The sequence below is a fragment of the Mizuhopecten yessoensis genome, unplaced genomic scaffold (assembly GCF_002113885.1).
Source record: "Mizuhopecten yessoensis strain PY_sf001 unplaced genomic scaffold, ASM211388v2 scaffold1359, whole genome shotgun sequence".
In the NCBI taxonomy this organism is placed as follows: domain Eukaryota; kingdom Metazoa; phylum Mollusca; class Bivalvia; order Pectinida; family Pectinidae; genus Mizuhopecten; species Mizuhopecten yessoensis.
Window position 1 is genome coordinate 358543 of NW_018404007.1, and position 409 is coordinate 358951.

The 409-nt window shown below is 45.5% G+C and overlaps 1 protein-coding gene across 1 annotated transcript in view; it reads left to right on the forward strand.

Annotated features, from left to right (window-relative positions):
- LOC110460149 (zinc finger FYVE domain-containing protein 26-like) overlaps positions 1-409 on the forward strand; it is a 64544-nt gene that overhangs the window by 34026 nt on the left and 30109 nt on the right. The window contains exon 18 of the mRNA XM_021512891.1: positions 110-210. Coding sequence (XP_021368566.1) covers positions 110-210 — 101 coding nt within the window. The remainder of the gene's footprint in view (positions 1-109; positions 211-409) is intronic.

A 409-nucleotide genomic window follows, 5' to 3' on the forward strand; every position in this document is an offset into this window, starting at 1 on the left:
ATATCAATGTAATACTGAACAAGGTCAGGAATGACCACTGTTGTTGTGTCAATGTAATGCTGTACAAGGCCAGGACTAATCACTGTTGTATGCTGTACATTTACAACAGATATTGATGAGGCTGATCCATGGCATCAGTACCTGCCCACACCTGAACCACGCCTCATCTTTCTCACCACTGCTTGTGCCCAGTCCTCTCCTCCTCTACAGGTAGGTCTACTTATCCCCCAGGGGTGTCGGATAAGTTATTTTGTATTGTATACAGTCCTCTCCTTCTCTACAGGTAGGTCTACTTATCCCCAAGGGGTGTCAAACAGGTTATATTGTATTGTACACAGTCCTCTCCTACTCTACAGGTAGGTCGACTTATCCCCCCGGGGTGTCAGACAGGTTATATTGTATTGTACAC